Source organism: Palaemon carinicauda, chromosome 14 (assembly GCF_036898095.1).
Source record: "Palaemon carinicauda isolate YSFRI2023 chromosome 14, ASM3689809v2, whole genome shotgun sequence".
Lineage (NCBI taxonomy): Eukaryota > Metazoa > Arthropoda > Malacostraca > Decapoda > Palaemonidae > Palaemon > Palaemon carinicauda.
In genome coordinates, this window is record NC_090738.1 from 6,439,243 (window position 1) to 6,458,285 (window position 19,043).

The 19,043-nt window shown below is 41.4% G+C and overlaps 1 protein-coding gene and 1 long non-coding RNA gene across 2 annotated transcripts in view; both read left to right on the forward strand.

Moving 5' to 3' along the window:
• LOC137653089 (uncharacterized) overlaps positions 1 to 19,043 on the forward strand; it is a 587,775-nt gene that overhangs the window by 98,700 nt on the left and 470,032 nt on the right. The gene's annotated exons all lie outside the window — the stretch shown is intronic.
• Positions 1 to 19,043, forward strand: part of LOC137653816 (uncharacterized) — a 154,227-nt gene that overhangs the window by 33,466 nt on the left and 101,718 nt on the right. Inside the window, exon 2 of the mRNA XM_068387467.1 lies at positions 13,451 to 15,522. Within this exon, the coding sequence (XP_068243568.1) occupies positions 13,451 to 15,522 (2,072 nt within the window). The remainder of the gene's footprint in view (positions 1 to 13,450; positions 15,523 to 19,043) is intronic.

Below are 19,043 nucleotides of genomic sequence, written 5' to 3' on the forward strand. Positions count from 1 at the left end.
CTAGATTTCCTTAATAAGAAAATCTTAAATAACGGATTTTGAGCGAAGCGAAAAATCTATTTTTGGGTGAGATAGCCATGTCGTCCTGATGGAAGGTTCCTATAAGTAGCTTTCTAAGGGATATTTGGCTACAGTGATATTCCCAGAGAATTGACCTTTAGGTCTCCAGAATTCTAACTCCTGGCGCAAATATCCTTAAAATTTCTCTTAAGGGTATCGCATAAATCAGGGGACGTATATCTTGATACGACACATAGCAATCTTCACCCCGAATAGCGTTTTCGCTTCGAGGGGGAAAGTGACAAAAATAGAAGGGGAGCCGTTATCAAGGTACCCTTCCTCCCATACTACTACTGAGTATCTAGATGGCGCTGCATGTCAAGCTAGCACACTATTCCTTGTAGCGTTGAGCATGATGCTACAGATATAGAAATTTCGGGAGGGATCCTGCCAAGGCCTTTTCTGTAGAAAAGGAGGGCGGGTCCATCAGGACGACATGGCTATCACACCCAAAAGTAGATTTTTCGCTTCGCTCAAAATCCATTTTTTGGGCTCAAGCCACTGATAGAAGCTTACCAGAGAATTACTAGAAAGTACTGTATCTGTGAATTTCTAAGGTGCCTTAACCTTGGGACAATATTCCTCTAGTCATCCAGACCATTGAGACATATGACGTTACCGTTATACGTCATTACTGCTAAATATAAACCATGTTAGTGATTCCTGACCCCTGCAGGGAAGAGTCATACTAGACGTAGGAAAGGAGTCTCAAGGTTTGAGTATAGTATATGAACAAACTTAGCATCAACTACATACAGGTCTCAATGTATGTATAACAAATCGGAACAAATATTACTAGATAATGTTTGTATCACATATAAGAACAAGGGTATTAGCTATACTTATTGCACATAAGTAAATATATGCAGTTTTATTAAAGGGTAAGAAAAAACTGAATTATTTGATTAAAAAATCAATTTTAGGGCGAAATAAGACGCAAATACATATTGATATTTTTATTGGCAATAAATGACCAACATAAAGTAACAGATATAACATAATTGTTAATATATGAAATAAAAAACATGTCAAACAATCGTAACACAGAAAGTATTTTGTTTTCACCCTAAAGGGAAAGCTTTATTACTGCCACTATAAATTCGAATACTGTATTTGAAAAATTTTCTAATATGAATTTCTGTGATGTTGAATGTCTATTCACACTGTGTAAGTACACACGGCACAAGTGTTATCTATATGTTTCTTAACCTCAAATAATTAGAACAGTCCTTAGTGTCACCATGGTGACACGCACTTCAAAAGTATTGCACTGAGAGGTGTCAACACCTTCACCCGTATAATTGATGGTGCCAGTCAATTCACTGTTCATCGCAGCACTAGACGACAGGTTTTAGTACACTACCTGCCGCCACCACGTAACGCTTGAGTCCATGCACTTGCTTCGCATAATGCTTGTAGAACACTCTGGATGACTTCCATCCAGTCCCTCTTAATGAGAGAATGCCTTGATGAAGTCATTGAGCTTCAGCGCGGCATTTCATTCCCGTGCTGAAACTTGGTGACGGGCATGAGGGCTCTCGAACTTGAGGAAATTGCTCCCCCAGTTCGAATATAAATTTCTCTCTTTCACCTTTTTCCTTTTCTCAATATTACTTCGACCTTATCCTAATTTCATACACTTTCTTTCGTCTTGCTTTCCATACTCTATGAGAAAAATTTCCCTCATTATATATGTGTATATATTATGTACATATATATTTATTTATTTTTTTTTTTTCCTATGGCTTGGATGTTTCTACATCCATTGTAGCCCCGGCAGGGATGTTCATACATCCTTTATTGCTGCCTGCTTTGATGAGTGGGAGGAGGTATCACGGTTGGGAGGTGTTTGCATTCAAAGCTATATGTGAGAGTATTGGATGATTTCAGCCATCCCGAAGATGGTTTGGACCTTTTTGGCGGAACTATTCTCAAGTGTTGGGTCTTCGGAATCCAGGGGGATCCAATGCTTGGGGTAGGACTCTAGGCTTTTGGCCGGAAGCCCGTCATTACAGATATGGGGAGGATGATTCCATAATTTCTTGGTCTCAGTCCTAACAGGCGGGTTCAGCTTACACCTGTGCCTCTATATCTGTTTTGATGCTATCCTTCGGGTAGGGTATGGAGTGGACCATCTGGGAAGTATACTCTCATTGTGCCGATAATGGAGAGTGCAAATTTCCTTTCTGATGTGTGATGGCCTAACATTCTCGAGCAGGTACATCAAACTAATTTTTTTCTTTTTCTCTCGACTAATAGATTCTTTAAGTAACGAACCCCCATCCCCTGGATACGCTGACTCTCCCACGGCACTGTTGACGACCTCTGCTAATTCAATTAAGGAAAATTCTGTTGACGACCTAGGAACAAAAAAGGACCCTTCTACTAATGTTTTAAAACCAATTAAGTCGGGTAACAAATGGAAACTTTGAATCCTTCATGTTACCCAAATTCCAATAAATACTGATTATGATATGATATATAAAGTGTTTAGATGCTATGGAGTGATAAAAGAAATTAGAATGAAACTTGAAAATGAAAAATGGCATTCATGGATAACTTATAATAATCATGAAGAAGCATTCAATGCAATATGTAACATCAATGATATCAAAATTAATAACTTAAATGTCATGGGTGCCCTATGTGATAAGACACCAAACAGTTTGCTGACTGGTTTGAGAAAGATATCGATTTAACTATGCTCCCTCAAAGAAAGCCAAAACCACCAATGTGGCTTGTTGCCAAGCCTAAAGGGAGTAATGGGAATTATTTTAAAACTAGCAAACTAATTCAGAAAAAGGTAGGAACCATTGCACCAGGTGATATATCTCGCTTTGGGAAAAATAGCTTCCTAATCCATGCAAAATCATACACGCAATCAGTAATACTGTCTAACCTTACGACAAGCAGGGATGAGGATATGTTAGATGTCAAACCCCACCTAAACTTTAGTTACGGAAGGGGAGTAATCTTCAATAAAGATCTGTATGAATTTACAGAAGAGGAAATACTAGCCATGTGCCCATTAACAGTGTGGAAAGTGCATAAGATTCCTGGGACGTCAATGATTATCCTTACTTTCCAGGATGCTGATGTGCCTTTTCACATTGATATTGAAAATGAAAGAATAAAAGTTCGACCTTTTAAACAAAAGCCCTTACAATGCTTGAAATGTTTCAAATTTGGACATCCTTCTAAAGTTTGTAAAAATGAAAAAATGTGTAGCATCTGTGCCAGTCCTTATCATGGAGAGTGTACACTTGAACCCAGCTGTTTGAATTGCAATTCAAACCATAAATCCACTGACAGGAGCTGCGAGATTTATAAGTTTGAAGAAGCAGCCCTCAACAAATCCAGTGTAGAACACATAAGTGTAGAACATGCCAAAAGACTACTGAAAAAAACAAACAGCTATGCAAAGGCACTGAAATCAAGAGAAAATATACCACAGGAGACATCGAACCCACATAGTGCTGCCAGTAATTCCAAGAAAAGAAATACATCATCTAATGATAGTAAAGTTTTACGTGACAAGGTAAGCATATTGCCTTCCAAGGCTTTGCCACTGTGTATTAAAACTGTGACACTGCCCACTTCTATACAAACTTCATCCCCCATTACCAGCAATAGTACTAACCTCTCTCAGGCCATGTCCTTGCCTGATTTGACGGAGGTTCCACCCGAAACAAAGTTACCAGGTGCACCTGTGGTAGGGAAGGTGCAAAAACCTGGTATATCCTCACCACCTATAAATAGGAAAAGAGAGAGACCTCCATCTCTCTCACCCCCTTCCATAAGAAATATTAGAGTTATGACATCAAATAAATATGATGTTTTGTCTGTTGATGTTTCTGATCACCCAGAAGACAATTTAAATAAATCAGAAATTCAAATTGAGGTCCACCATCCCCCTCAACAATTGGATCAGAAGGACAACAAGAAAAGCACAAACAAAAAACCATATTTATCAAGACCCTCTCTAATAAAACCACCAGGAAATAGCATTAGATCAAAAATTGCTAATGGGAAGACTTCATCTAGAAGTTCTTCCAAAAAATATACCATAGTTTTTTCCTCCATTTTGCAATGGAATTGTCAGGGTTTAAGGGCCAAATATGAAGAACTTAAGCTCTTAGTTTACGAGCATTCCCCCATAATTGTGAGTCTACAGGAGAGCAAGCTTGATGCTAATACCCCTTGTCCTCAAGAATATGTTAGTTATAGGACACCATATGATCACCAAGTGGGGAGCCATGGCGGAAGTCTCATATATGTTCGTCGAGATGTTTCCCCAAGTTTCTCTGTCTATTCGTACACCTCTGCAGGCAGTGGTTGTACAGATTGACATAGGGAGAAAATATACAATTTGTTCTGTGTACTTGCCTCCAAATGATAGCATTTTGTATGATGACTTAGTGCAGGTGATTCAACAACTCCCTCAACCTTTTCTTTTACTTGGAGATTTGAATGGTAGACATCCTTTGTGGGGTGATGTTTTAGCAAACACGAGGGGAAATATCATATCATCAATTGTGGAAAATGAAGATGTGGGACTCCTTAATACAGGAGAGCCCACATACTTTCATGTCCAGACAGGTACCTTGTCATGTATTGACCTATCAATCTTAAGCTTTAATTGCCTTCTCGACTTCGATTGGAGGACATTAGATGATTGGCATACTAGTGATCATGCACCAATCATTATAAACACCAACAATGGTCCACCTTTACAGAGATCGCCACGATGGAATCTTGACAAGGCGGACTGGGAAAAATTTCGTGAGCTAAGCGAAATTGAGGGGGATGCTGAACAGGTTGAAAATATCGATGATGCCATAGACTTACTGAATGAAACTCTCCATACAGCAGGAGTCAATTCAATTCCCAAAACAACAGGGTTATTCAAACGACGACCAGTCCCGTGGTGGTCTTCAGAACTAACTGCCCTCCACAGAGCCACAAGAAGATCTCTTAACACGATTGCGTAGACTCTGAACTGATGAGAATTTAATAATGTAAAAGAAATGTAGAGCACAGTTCCCTCGTGCCATGAAAGAAGCAAGGCGCCAGTCATGGATGTCTTTTGTTTCCTCCATTAACAGTAGAACGCCACCATCTGCTGTGTGGAGGAAAGTAAAAAAGATAGCTGGCAAATTCACCCCCAAGCCACCACCAGTGTTGAAGGTGAATGGTCAGTATGTAACTGAAGCAAATGATGTTAGCAATGCCCTGGCTAGTCATTTTTCAAATGTATCCAGCAAGTGTGTAGGAACCCCTGGTCACCAGTATAGGAGCGTTGAAGAAAAGAAAATTTTAAATTTTGCAACAAGAAGGGAAGAGTCTTATAATTCTCCTTTCACTGAAAGAAAATATGATTCCGCACTTGCTCATTGCAATGATACAGCCCCTGGACCTGATGGAATTCCATATGCAATGATTAAACATACATTTTAATACAAAGTTATTTATTTTAAGCATTATTAATAGAATATGGCATGATCATAGTTACCCAAGTGTTTGGGAACTAGCCATTATTTTAGCCTTTTTAAAACCCGGTAAAGACAAGTTTTTAGCAGCAAACTATCGTCCTATTGCATTGACATCTTGTTTATGTAAAATCATGGAGAAGATGGTCAATGCAAGGCTGATATGGTACCTTGAAAAGAAAGGTATTTTATCACCGATTCAATGTGGATTCAGAAAAATGCACTCAACGACTGATGTGTTGATACGACTTGAGTCTTCTATTTGTGAAGCCTTTGCTTCCAAACAGCACCATATTACAGTATTTTTTTGACCTTGAAAAGGCATATGATACCACATGGAGATATGGTATACTTAAAACCATTTATGAAATCGGATTGAGAGGAGAGCTGCCACTATTTATTCAGGCATTTCTTTCACATAGAGTTTTTCAAGTGAGAGTTGGGGAAGCTCTATCAGAGAGTAAGTGCCAGGAAGAAGGAGTTCCTCAGGGTAGTGTGCTGAGTGTAACCCTTTTTGCACTAGCAATTAATGGGATATCCTCAGCAATTCCCCAGGATGTTCTCTCAACATTATTTGTGGATGATCTCTCCATATCATTTGCTGGAGCCAGAATGGCAATGGTTGAGAGAAAACTACAGCTCTCAATTGACAAAATTATCCAGTGGGCCGATATGAATGGATTTAATTTCTCGACAAGTAAAACTACTATTGTACATTTCTGTCGTATCCGGGGAGCACATCCAGACCCGGATATATACATTAAAGGTCAACGGATCCCATGTGTATCGGAAACCAAATTTTTAGGTTTGATATTTGATTGTAGACTTACATGGGTTTCTCACCTAAAAGCGCTAAAAGCTAAATGTGTTGAAGCTCTGAATATTTTAAAAGTTTTGTCCCATACATCATGGGGGGGGGGGGGGGCAGACCGCAATACTATTTTAAAATTATACAGGGCCTTGATTTTTTCCAAAATTAGTTATGGTTGTGAAATATACTCTTCAGCCACCCCAAGCTGGTTAAAAATATTAGATTCAATACATCATGCAGGTATTAGATTGTCCACGGGAGCATTTAGAACATCACCTATCCTAAGTCTCCTTGTTGATACTGGAGAGTTACCACTAGACCTTTACTGGATGTCTTCTATTCTTCGGTATTGGTTTAGATTGCAAAGACTCCCTAATTCTTTAGCCTTCCAGACTGCAAGCCTTGTAAGGCACCCAACATACTTTGAGATGCACCCAAAATCTCCTCAACCCTATGGCTTTCGGGTGAAACAATTATTAAACAGTCTGGATATAATTAGATGTAAGGTACTTCCATTCAAGGTATCATCAACGCCTCCATGGAAATTACCAGAGATATCTTTTTGTAAATATTTTACAGGAGATAAGAAGAATATGTCAGACCTAGAAGCCAGGTCTCTTTTTAATGAACATGTTAAAGAACATAGAGGATCAACTTTTATCTATACCGATGGCTCCAAATCTGATGCTGGCGTTGGATTTGGGGTACATAGTAATGGTTTTAATTGTAGAGGTGCACTTCCTCTGACCGCTTCCATATTTACTGCCGAACTGTATGGCATATTAACCACTATTGAGAAAATAGCGTTGGAGAAGGAGGGTAATTTTACAATTTTTAGTGATGCAAGGAGTGTCCTTCAAGCTATAGAAGTTTTTAATTCTAATAACCCTCTAGTTTTAAAGATTTTAGAATGGCTTTTTATTATTGGACGGAGAGGTATAACAGTTCAATTTTGTTGGGTTCCAGCACATGTAGGTGGGTCTGGGAATGAGAAGGCATCCGAGTTGCTGCCAAGAAGGTATCCCATTCCCTGTAATGATTTCTTACTTGACATCAAGAAATTGGTTTTCAATAAATGGCAACAGTATTGGGATAGCCTAGATGGGAATAAGATGCGAGAGGTAACAAATGTCATATCTCCTTGGAGGTATAATATGATGCCCCGAAAATGGGAGACGTCTCTTTGTCGTCTCCGTATTGGTCACACTCGATTGACACACGAGTTTCTGCTAAAGGGCCAACACCAACCGTATTGTGACGACTGTTTAGTACCTCTAACAGTGAGGCATTTGTTGACCGAATGCCCCAATTATAACAACTTAAGGAATAAATATTTGTTTGAGGCTCGAGGTGAGGGTGGCAGGTTCATCCTTGCCAAGATTCTTGGAAATGATGTGTCCTACTATGCAAGTGGCATTTTCAGATTTATTTCAGAAGCAGGTCTTCTGAAAACTATTTAACTTTTATGACATTCAACTTTTATGATTTTAATTGAATACTCTTTTATTTTTTATTTTATTTTATTTTTGTATACATAAATTAAATGTTACTCGCATCAATGACCTTAGATGTCAGGATGCCTGAAAACTTTAAATCAATCAATCAATCAATCAGTCTTTGCAGATAAAGGTTTGGCTATCTGTGAGCGCATGGGGATAAACTTCAGTTGGAAGTTTACCAGTCCCAGGAATCCCTGTAGTTCACGCACAGTGGTCGGTTTAGGGAAATCTTCCACTTTCTGGATGTATTACTCTGCATTTCTCTCTGGAATACTGCAGGTGCATTTTTCAGTCCAAACGATAAGCATCTGAACTGCCAGTGTCCAAAGGCGGTAGAGAAAGCTGTGTATTCCTTACTGTCCTCTGCCAACTGTAACTGGTAATATCCACGAACCAGGTCAAGGGTTGTAAAGTATTTGACTCCTTGAAGTCCAAATACAGAGTCGGCCATGTTAGGCATCGGCAACTTATCAGAGACAGTCACCATATTCAGTCTACGGTATTCCATACACAACCGTATACTATTATCCTTTTTTCGGACTGGAACAATGGGTGAAGACCAAGGAGATATGCTAGGTTCAATAATACCCAGTTCATGCAACTCCTTGCACTGTTCCTTGATGGCGTCAGCGACGGGCTTGGCAAACTGTCGAACTCTCTGATAAATGGGCGTCTCGTCATACAGGTGTATGCGTATTGGTGTGCTTGAGCACTCTCCCACATCATCATCACCAGTACTGATGACTGGAAGATGACGTCGAAGCATTTGACAAAACTGGTCCTTCTGAGAAGAGTCCAGTTCATCGGAGATAGACAGATTGTCTATCTCTTCCAATACGCTCGGTTCAGGAGTCAGGTCACACTCCTGTGCTATCAGGCAGGATAGAGGAGCATCCACCATTGCTATGGTGAACACCTTCCCCAAGAGATCGCCCTTCTTGATCTTGGCCGTTTCTTCAGATGAACCCTTGATTAAAACTGAGGCTTTTCCACTTTCAGTTCAAGGATGCCAGGAATTGTTGTAACTTTCCTTGACAGACCAGGGGTTATTATGTCACCATCATAATACATTTCCGGCCAACAGTTGGTCGGACAAGCAGGGCACCTAAAAGAGGTGTCAAGTCCCTTTGGAAAGTTAACAGTAACTGGAACAAGTACTGGCTCAATACTGGCAATCCTCATTGAATCGGCTGCGTGGAACTCAAGTGCGTAAAGCACTTACTGGCAACAGGCTTCACGTATCGGGACGTAATACTCCCAAAGAGGCTCTTGGGGAGTAATGCCAATGCTCAGCCGATTTCGGGCTCCGTCAACTATCACCCCATTTGCTCTCAAGACCTGGTAGCCAAGCACTACATGCTCAGCCATAGTCCCTGAAGGCACTACATGGAACACACCCGGGGCGAATGTCATTCCATGCAGTATAGTGGTCAACAGTACAGTACCTAAGGTCTTAGGTCCTGTTTGCCCTAAACCCTTCAGACCAATGGTGTTGGGTACCATTTGCAGCTGGTAATCCTGTACCACTCTCGATGACAGGAGGTTGACCTCAGCTCCGGAGTCAATGAGAGCATCCAACGCTCCCAATTGAAACTCAGACATGGTCACTGGGACAACCATGAGTGGTACAGGAGCCAACTGCGCCAGGTTAACCCTACGAAGGATTTTCAATACAGCCTCAGTTTCTGTTTCCTCCCTGGAGGAGTCAGTTGGAGAAGCTCTGGACTGTGTCGAGGACAGGTTATCACAGGCCAATCCTGAAAGAGCCATTGGAGGTGCAATGACCTTTTCAAGTTGAGGGGTAACCTTGGAAATCAAGATTTCCAAGGCTGCCACCGGAATACTAGGAGCATGCACCCTAGCACTCACACCCTCCTTCGATGTAGCCCCATCTTCTACATCGAAGGCCTAGTGTTTAAAGCTCTATGATACTCCTCAGTTCTTGACTTAATGGGCTTTGCCTTCTTGCTCCTCTTCTTCTTCTACCCAGTCTGAGAAGGAGCACTGGATTCGCTCCCACTTCAGGTCTCCCGGCTACTGGTTGATCCAGAATAAGACGACGTGGTCGGAGCAGCACTCACTGGTACTGCTCTCCACCCAGTAGGAGTCTGGACAGAGATAGTCTCCCTCCCAGGGCTGCGGACATTAGCTGTGTTCTGGACAGGTGATCTGCTTATAACCGGCGCCTGTCGTCCACACTGTGCCACATGATGGTTGGACGAGCCACAACGTAGGCAGAGGTTGAGGCGTCTGCGACACTCATCCATAAAGTGCCCTGATTTTCGGCACCTTGCACATTACCTCCTCTGTAATTGGGGAGATCTATCCGGGGTACGCGATGGTGGCAGGCGCACTTCCACAGGTGCAGGTTTAGGGACAAGTCGAGGAGGAGTGCGCAAATACGCTCTGTCAGGTCTAGGTGAACGGCTGGGAGCAGCCATGGCAACCCTGTCGGCATACAAGCCGTGCCATGACTGTCCCACCCAACTGATGGCCAAATCCTCTGCCTTCTGGCTTCGCTAACAGGATGCCTCGTCGAGAAAACTCAACAGGTGTAGAATATCCTGCCAAGTGGCCTGACGGCCAGCGGAGACATTAATGATGGCCAGAGACTGTTCCAGCCAACTCCCAGCTCTGCTCAGAACAGTTCTTAGGAGCTTCCGCCTAAGCTCCCTCCGGTCCAAACTACGGCGAGGATAGGCCGACTTGTACAGTGAGACTAACCGGACGGCGTAGATTTTCAGCAGTTCGCCCTCGCCACAAGTGGCACTGCTGAACAGGGCCTTTCTACCCGCATCATGCCTCTCTCGGGCTTCTTGGCACCAGTCGAGGAGGCGTTCCTTCATGACGTGGTATGAGATCTCGGGACCCCCCATGGCCGAGAACGCCTCATGGATTTCTCCCTTCAGAAATTTCCCGAGATCAACAGTCCACCGACCAGAGCTTCCTGCGGTATACTTACTTGCACAGTAGGCCTCGAAATCCCTCAGGAATCGGGCAAAACTCTGGCCAGTTTCGAGCTGGAAGATTCCAGGCTTGGGGTTCCTCCTGGAGTCGAGGACCTTAAGTAGATCAGACAGACTGCGTTCTGTCTGGAGGGACTGGACGTGGTCGGTGAAGACAGTGTCAGCTGAGCTGACACTGAGACAGGAACTGGAAGTGTCACCAGAAGTCTTGCTGCCAGAATCGTCGCTGGTTGACTCCTGGGACATAGTCATTCCGGGTATGGCTGGTTTGGTGGTGTCCTTGGCCTGGCGTTTCCGTTTTGGGACAGCCCCTGTCTGGGCAAGAACTGCCTCAGCGGTGGCTGCTGGAGCCTTTTCTGGCCTACTGGATTCGGCTGGGTTGATCAAGTACTGCTCCCCTAGCTGCAGTCTCTGGTGGATTAACGGGATTAGTTGCCACAACCGGCGAGGAAGCAAGCAGTCGACTTGGGACAGGAGACTCCCAGAAGCCTGGTACAGGGTGGATTAATGGTGTGAACCCTGGAGGGGGCTGGAGACCCCCAATCAGTGGCTCTGCTCCAGTCACTGGAATTGCCAGACCATTGTAATTTGGCCAAGCTGGGAATGTAGAAGGAGCACTGGTGGTCACTGTAGTCGTGACCCCAATGGCAACGTGGCACATTGGTGACGGCTCCACGCTCTTCAGGGCCACCACTTCAAGTGTCAGGGACTTGACCTGAGTTGCCAGGTCACTGACAATCTGGACCAGACTCGCCACATCCCAGCTCAGGCTCTTCTTAGCCCTCGACGTTTACTGGATGACGATGCCATACCTAAAGGTTGGTGTTTCCCGGGTCTGGGCACCAAAATTATGTAGTGGTTGCAGACTGTGGCCAAAGGTAGCGCCCAAACTACCTAGTGTCCAAATGCCGACCACAACCCGATGTTCACTACATAACAAATTTACAACGGTGGAATACCCAAACACCTAAGTAATAGGTCAAGAGAACAGAGCTCTGGGCACCACCCCTTGATTTATATTGAGCAAGGGGACCCAGCTAGAATCTTGTTTTTTATCTTCCCTTTCATTTAACGTGCTGAATTAACAGGTAGCTTGACCCCTGATTCATTTCTGGGAAATCAGTAGAATTTCTGTTATTTATATTCTTTAGGTAAGATGGTTTTAAGCTCAAGAAAAAATGTTAGAACATTAGGTGAAAGGAAATATTGTTTGAACTGATAACTGGACACAGTGTGGGAAAATAAATTTTAAATAACTTGACTAAAGAAAACAGTGGCTGAGGAAAGGACATCATAGTGAGAGGTTCTGAAATGAAATGCTGTATTCATAAAAACAAGCAAAAAAAATATTTATTTTTAAATGAAACAAAAAAAACTATTAGGAATAATATTATATCAATTAAAATAATCAATTAAAGGCAAAATTAGCATCCTTGCATATTGTACAAGCAAGAGAAAAATACTAATCTACATGCAAGATATACCACTACACAGTTACAAAACGGAACTTTAAAATCCTAACAAGACCATGACTGCAGAACCCTCAATGCCCGAATTCTTTACCGAAACTTCCCCAATGTTAATAATCAATAGCCTTAATATTGACCAGTCATGCTCTGCCGTCAATCTGCTTTGAAGTACGGCAGCTAAAACTGAAGAATGGCATGCCAAAATACAGCTGTGGGCCAGTGTCTGTCTTCCCTCATTACTTACAATCACATCATCACACAATTCATTCTTACACCAAAGTTTCTGTAAGCTTTCAGAAGTGTTGACATGACATTGAAGGGACAGCATGAAAAGTATTGCACATTACTTAATAGAACACCTCATTACAGTTTTTCCCTTGATTGCAGGACACTAACATACCATAAGCTAATTCTTTTCCTTCATCTCACTCATATCATGAATATGGTAAACTCTGTCACCATAAACCTTTATTTCAGCAGGAGTCTCAGATCTCCAATCGGCTGGATTCCCCGTCATCCCAATCTCTTTTCCAAGTTGGCCCTTATCAGTCTGATGATGAAGGCATCCATGAGTCATTGCAAACCAGTTATAACAGTAGTGTACAGACCACTACACACTGGTAACAGGCAATGATCAACCTTCATTGTTATATGTATTCAGCAGAATTGTCTCAGCTTCTTTCCTATATACAGGTTCAGTGCTTATTCTAAATTCTCTAGAGAATACCCTAATCCTCTCTCCCTTACACTCTCTACTGAGTGTAGGGGGCTGCTGTCAATACCTGGAAATAAGATAACGAATCAAAGCATTTTTTTCATGGGGGCACAGAGGGATATATATAACAAAAAAATTACTATGTTTCATAAGATACAATCTACTAAGCTTTCTTAGATACAAAACACTATTTTATTCCATTACCTCGCTAAGTCTTAAGGCTAGTTTCCAGCTTCACCAAAAATATATTCTCTAAAAAGCTCAACGTTTGTATCATGTAAAATACAAATTACTTCCAGATGTGTTATATTTCTGTAATTTTACTCTACAGAACAGTATTAGTATATTTTTTTATTTCATTCCTATTTTTAACTGAATTTAATTATGTTAATTTTTTCTATTTAATGAATATTACTTTACAATATTTTCTCCCATCCACAGATTAGAAGTCCGAGCAACTGGAAAAATTTCAAGCAGTTCATCTTTCTTGGACACAGTCGCTTTGTGTATGACAACAGCATACCTGAAAGTGAAGGAGTTCCTACCTTTCAAGTTTTAACAGACTCAAATCTTAAACTTGATAATTTAGAATCTGTTTTGAGAAACCACAATGTAGATTTCCAAAGAAATACCTTACTCTTAAGTAGTATTGGAATTGAAGATTTTTTGGAAATTGAATTAAGCAAAACAGGAGATGAGCCTCAAGGGGAAGACCTCTCAGTAGCAGATGTTGTAGCAAAGGCTAAGAAAACAATGAAAAAGTTACGTCGTATGTTTACTAATGATTCTGAATCTTACTTGATAAATGTCCTACCTGTTGAATTGAGAACTTCAAATCTTAAAGATGAGATTTCTCATTTAGATTTGAAGCTAAGAAATAAGATCAATTCAGATATAAATGATAGTATCAAAGCCTTTAATAATTACGTTAAACTATCTGCCCCTCAGAAGTTAAAAGAAATAGTTCCTGATTTTACAAATGTTCCAACAGATACTGACTTTATCAACAAATATACTTCTGATGGGCTGAATCTAACAGCATTAGCATCAGCTAAGCTATCACGGGTAATAGCCACGAATGTAAAACATTATATATCATTCAAAGGAATTTTTAGAAATGTTATTCTTGTTGGAGACTCACATTTGGAGAATATTTTAAGAGTTTGGCCTGGAGATAGATTTAACTGTACTGTTTTTGTTATTCCCAGCTACAAGATGACTGATATTAGAGTAGGTAGCCCGCTGTGGAGAGCATTGAAAGAATACAAGAATTCTTTGATTATATTGAATCTTAGTATACTTGACTTGTATGATAACGAATACATAAGTTGTCCTGAGTGTAAAACAACAATGAAATTTCTAGTTCCAAAAACATTATCAGCAAGCAGAGAAATTTTGTTAGAAAGGTTCAAAGGTAACATGGAAAGGGTGGAATGTGTTGTATTGAATTCTCTAGATAACTGCAATGTACTTTTTGGCCATTCTCATATAATTGATGTCCCAACCCATCATGAACATGTTATTCAGCAGCACAATGATACTTGTGATTTTAGAAACGTGCAGACTTTGTTTAATCCTGTTTCACAAGAAAGCAAGACAGTTATAAGTGAGTTGTTTAATCTAGTAGAGTCATGTAATGAATATGCCTCCGTTCGTAATAAATCAAATTGGCTTCCGACGTGGGACAAGTTGCCATTTATCTACGGGTATGAATATAAGAAAAGTAAGCTTTTACCATATTGTTTCCCTACAGACACTTTTGTTGATGGCATTAATTTGTCAGTAGGTATTGCTCGTCGCATTGCTGAATATTTTTATTTTGCTACTGAGGATATTATAAAATTGACATCTTTAAGTGAAAGGAAAAACTCCAAAAACTCAGAAACAACAGAATTAGAAGTATCAAAAAAAGAAGCAGTTGATATCAGTAAGAGGGCAAAGATAACTGTTGAAAGAAATATAGATGTTCCAATTCAAATAAATACGGAGGGTAGAAAACCAAAATGGTCAGCAAAAACAAAAGAGGGAGATTCAAATCCATTACCCAGTTCTTTGGGTTTTCAGTCTTTCAATCCTTCCAGTTTATTTTCTGTCAGATTTGATGCTTATCCCCCTCCCCCCTATCATGGTGGATTTGTTGGCCATGATATTACTGCCTCAACATCGTCAGAGTATCCTTTGTATGGAGATGTGTCTGCCTCTTGGAACAACCAGCCATCGGATTGTGCACCGTGGAATTGGCCAAATAATTTTCAAGGTGTATCTTGGTCTGGGCAATCTTATTCCAATAATGCACCTTATACTCAACCGGCAGATCCCTACTCAATTCCACAAATAGGACAACCAATTTCATATACATATTCTGGGGAATCAGCTACATCAACTGTACATCCTACACAAGGATCCACACACTTGGACCATTCATCAGTGCAGCAGCCACCCATATTTTATCCTGAACCCTCAAGTAGATCAGAAGAAATACATTATTCCACCAACCATCAACAATTAGAAAGGTATGGACAAGTAAAATTATTCATTGCTCATTTGTTCCTATTGGCGTACAAACCCTCGTCCTTTAATTAAGGAGATTGATTCAGCACGAGCTGAAGTTGGTCGTTAAAGTTTGGATAGCAAGCGGTTATTCCGCTGGTGAGGGTGTGGGACGAGTATCCCTGCCCTCTTTCCAGTTGGAGAGCCTTCACTTTTGATTCATCCGTTGATGAGTTCACATGTGCAGTCCACTCCTTTCAAGACTTTTTCATTTTATTTTGCTTTTAGCAAGTGTTTTGTTTTTTGAATGATAGAATGGAAGCAAGAAGTTCGTGTTTGCCAGTGGAAGGGTGGACGATGCAATCAGTTTTTGGCTAAACCAGCTGTAGATCCATACTCAATCTTGTGCTTCTTGCAAGGGGCATGATTGTTTGAAATCCTCTTCATGCACTGAGTTTTGGTCGTAGCCTCCAGTGCAGTGGCAGGTGTAAGCCCTTAACGGGAAGAAGCATTCATTGGGGTCAGATTGGTTAACACCCAGGAAGACTCCAGTGAAGTCTTTCGCAGTTTCAGTCTTCGTGTTGTGAGGCGTGACTGCTGCTGCCATCCCTGTGCATGCACCCATGGATTTGCCCCCGGGAGGACACTGCAGGGGCTTGGAAGCCTCGGATCTACATCAAGTTTGTTCCGTCATTAATACAAACCCTTGCGCTCTTTAGTAGGGAATATACTTTTGCCTAAAGCTGAAAGACTTGCCATAAGACTTTTAGCGAGGTATAACTACCCTACCACTTGTTAGGGGGTGGGTAGGGGTAGTACTGGCTACCCTGCTCACAAACACACCTATGCTCTCTCGTCACTTTTGCTTTTGGCTTGGTTGAGAGCAGACGTTCTCTCTCTCTTCCGCTTAACACTGACTAGCCATTAACTAATCTTTATTTCTTTTTCTTGTCCTTTCAGGTGTATGTTTCTTCTAGACCGACATGCGGACTTGTCCTGGACCTGAGAGGCACAAATGCAGCATCTTCATGTCTCCGGCTGAAACCGACCCTCACTCCATGTGCCAGGCCTGCAGAGGACGCCCTTGTATGCAGGAGGATACCTGCGCTGAATGTTGGGAGTGGTCATCTTCCCAGTGAGAGAGGTTAGGTAGATGGTGGAAGAAGAAATCGGTGAGGGTTTTCTCTCCTTCGGGGTCATCCTCTGAAGGGGAAGAAACCTCGCCTTCCTTCCTCTGCTTCTTGATCTCTGGCTGAAGCTCCTGCTCAATTGGCCTTCCCGGGGGAACGATCGAGTAGAAGCGATGACCATTTAACACCCGCACAACCCAAAGGACTAGAGTACAGTACTCCGCTGCTTCCACTAGCGAAACGGTGCCGCCTTCGGCCCGAGGAGAATCTTTCTCCATAGATAATGTACTCTTGCTGTGGCCTTCCTTAGGGATAGCTGGTCCCCTGTCGAAGGAAGGTCTTTTAGAGATTCTGCATATAGGGGCAGAGAGGAAGCGTACACCGACTGCTTCAGAGATTGATCTCGGTCCTCCTCTTAGAAATTCCGAAGGTAGAGTCTCTAGTGTCCCTACCTATAGAAATCTCTGTTCTTGCTTTGTCACCGTCTTCATTGAGAAAGTCGCACACAGCTGACCCTGCTAACCATGCTGATGACAGCGCACTCCCTCGTCCTGAGTTAGCTCAGCTCCTTTCAAGGGAAACTTTTCCTGTTCATGGGTTCGGTACGCAGAGTGACGGGAATGTTATTGGACTCGTTCGTGTCTTTCTGTAGCCCCTCGGAGCTTGGTTCGTCAGGATGAGACAATGAGGTTGCTCGTAGGCTGGGTGCAGCTGCGATGAAAAAAAAAGAAAAATAGGGAAAATACAAATTTTTTCATTTTCTTTTTTTTTTCATTTTATTATTTTCTGTAACTTGTTGAGCTCTTCTCCATCTCCTTTGTCTCATAATCGCTTCCTTTGTTTTTACAAATTAATGGCACCCTGCACCCAGCAGGGATTAGGTTAGTGTTAACCTATGCAAGAAACTAGACAGTGAATGTTAGAATCTAGTGGTCACCATGTTGAACCAGGGAAAACTAGAAAAAGAACAAAACCTTGGGAAAGGGGTAATCTAGAGACTCCTAAGTGTTCCTGTGAGAAAAAAAAGAGGTATTCCTTTGCTTATCACTGACAGGCGTGTTCCCATCACAAAGTAATTGCCTCTTTTATCTTTTGACAGTGAATTTTCCATGGGTAGTGTTACATGCACTAGTCCCCAGAAACAAGTGACCTCCAAGAGGAGTAAAATATGTTTGAGTGGCAGGGAAGTCAAAGGACAGTCAATTTCCAAACCTTGCTTACTTAGTGTGCAGATAGTGAATCTCAATGTTGCAGGGTTCTCCTTAGCCTGAAGCTTTCTTATGTACCTTGACTGTAAAGGCTCTGTCTTGATGCAAATGGTTATAAAGGTTTGCATCATAGACAAGAATGGTTAGTATTTTTTATAAAAAGATTTTTCTATTTTATATTTTTGACCGTAATTTGAAGGCTTACTGAATAATTTGATCTTGGTGATTTTTTTTTATTGATGTGGGAGTGTTGAAATGGGAACGTTTCTATTTTTCCTCAAATCAATTTTTTGGGGAGCTAGTTATTGCTGGTCAAGTCTCATTTAATATTGTTGGTGTGTATTTTCTCATAATTGTACCTTTATTTTTTTCGTTTTTGAGATAAATAATTTTTAATAATCTTTTTCAATACACTTCCTCCATGGGAGTGTTTTATGTTCCAGCCTGTAAATTATTATTATTGTTATTATTATTATTATTTAAAAACAATTAAAACAGCCCCAACGTATCCCTGCATGTCGTAAGAGGCGACTAAAAGGGACGGGACGAGGGGGCTGGGAACCCCCTCTCCTGTACAGTATTTACAATCCTGTTAGACATCAAAGAGGTGGAGCTGGGGGGAGAGTGACTGCTCCCCACACTCTAGTTTTGGGGTGTTTGAATGTGCGTGGATGTAATATGATAGAGAGTAAAAGATATGAGATTGGAAGTATGTTTAGGAATAGAAAGATGAATATATTGGCTTTGTGTGAGACAAAGATAAAAGGGAAGGGTGAAGTGATGTTTGGTGAAATGTCTGGTAGAGTGTCAGGGATTGAAAGGGGAAGAGCAAGAGAGGGTGTGACTTTATTGCTGAGTGAATGAATGACAGGTAAAGTAGTGGAATGGAAGGAGATATCATTTAGGTTAATGTGGGTAGGGAATGTTGGGCTTTTGTCAGTGTGTATGGGCCAGGTTGTGAAAAAAGTGAAGAAGAGTGGAATGAATTAACTAGTTGTGTAGAAGGACTGGGTAGAAGTAATTATGTAGTTATCATGGGTGACTTAAATGCTAGAGTGGGTGCTGGAGAGGTAGAAGGTGTCATTGGGAAGTATGGCATACCAGGTGAAAATGAGAGTGGTGAGAGACTGGTAGATATGTGTTGAGCAAGAGATGGTGATAAGTTCTAGCTTTTTCAAAAAGAAAGATAAAAACAAGTATACATGG